Consider the following 1,319-nt stretch of genomic DNA (forward strand, 5'->3'; position numbering starts at 1 on the left):
CTAACTTATACCTGTTTTTCACTCTTGGTCTATATCTTTTGTCAAATATGTATCTAAATTTGCTAATCCTAGCTTAGATTTCAGTTTTACAAAATAGGTAAATAAGTAAGTGAATAAATATATATGTTTTACTTGTGCATTCCATAAATTGAAGATTAAACAAGTTAATGATTGCATGTGAATATTGTCACCTGTCTCTAAGCTTAAGACTTATGAATAGTTCAGGTTACCTCGGTACTTAAAATGTCAGCATGTTTCCCTCTTTGAATATTAAAAATAATAAATAAATGTTTGGACTACAACAGCCTGTTAATCAATGTTGTTATTTCAAAAGCATAAATAACATATGTATACATTTTACTAGTAACATATGTATACATTTTGCTAGAACTTATACTTTGCTTTTAATTCTAAATTTTTAAATTAAATAATAAATTATACAGCAAATAGCTAAAAAATCATAGTGTGATATTTTTTTTTCTCCTTTCAATTTCCAGAAGCACAATGAAGATCCTGATTTCGATCGTCTGTGTAGCCCTGACGCTTACCTGTATAACCTGTACCTATCCGGGATATGGAGGAGGCGGTATCCAATATGGCGGGATCCAGGGAGGCTATATTTCCGGACCTCGGGGCGGCGTCATTGGGGGCTACCGCTACGGAATGGGCGGCGGGGGCTACGGTTACCCCAGTCCTTACGGTGGAGGCATGTACGGCGGGGGGATAGGAGGATATCCGGGATACGGAGGCGGGATGTATGGGGGCGGATTATACGGGCGTGGAATGTATGGGGGCGGATATCCGGGATACGGAGGAGGGGTGTACGGGGGCGGATTATACGGGCGTGGAATGTACGGGGGCGGATATCCTTATGGAGGAGGGATGTACGGGGGCGGGATGATCGGGGGCGGAATAGGAGGTTATCCGTCGTACGGGGGCGGAATGTACGGGCGTGGCCTGGGCTACAAGAAAAATTACTACTAAACAAGGTAAGTGTCACTAGGAAGTTCGGCCGATTCCGGTAATTTCTGGCATTCGGATGTAGATAACGTCCGGAGTAATGAAATTTTCTGAGAGAAATATGCTTTTATATATTTTAAATTATAATTTCCGTCTTTAATTGTTTATAAATCGGATATTGAGGAGCATTTATCCATTTCTTGATATTGAGAATTACAGTTAATATATTTCTCTCCACTCTTGTTTCAACATATCTAAGAAATAAACTAGGTATAATTTTGAGCCATTTACCGGGTTATTTGTACGGTTTGGTCATGAATAGACCGAAGGTTGAGAACGCTGATTTACAATATATTGCA

General features: G+C 39.7%; 1 protein-coding gene across 1 annotated transcript; it reads left to right on the plus strand.

The window, feature by feature from the left end:
• The first annotated feature begins 501 nt into the window (after window positions 1-501).
• LOC134249125 (acanthoscurrin-2-like) lies at window positions 502-986 on the plus strand. Its single transcript, XM_062731476.1, has one exon. The coding sequence runs from the start codon at window positions 505-507 to the stop codon at window positions 982-984; it is 480 nt and encodes a 159-aa protein (XP_062587460.1). The 5' UTR covers window positions 502-504; the 3' UTR covers window positions 985-986.
• Window positions 987-1,319: the final 333 nt, after the last annotated feature.

Source organism: Saccostrea cucullata, unplaced genomic scaffold (genome assembly GCF_032062105.1).
Source record: "Saccostrea cucullata isolate Sc308-1 unplaced genomic scaffold, CSIRO_AGI_Scuc_v1 ctg4671, whole genome shotgun sequence".
NCBI lineage: Eukaryota > Metazoa > Mollusca > Bivalvia > Ostreida > Ostreidae > Saccostrea > Saccostrea cuccullata.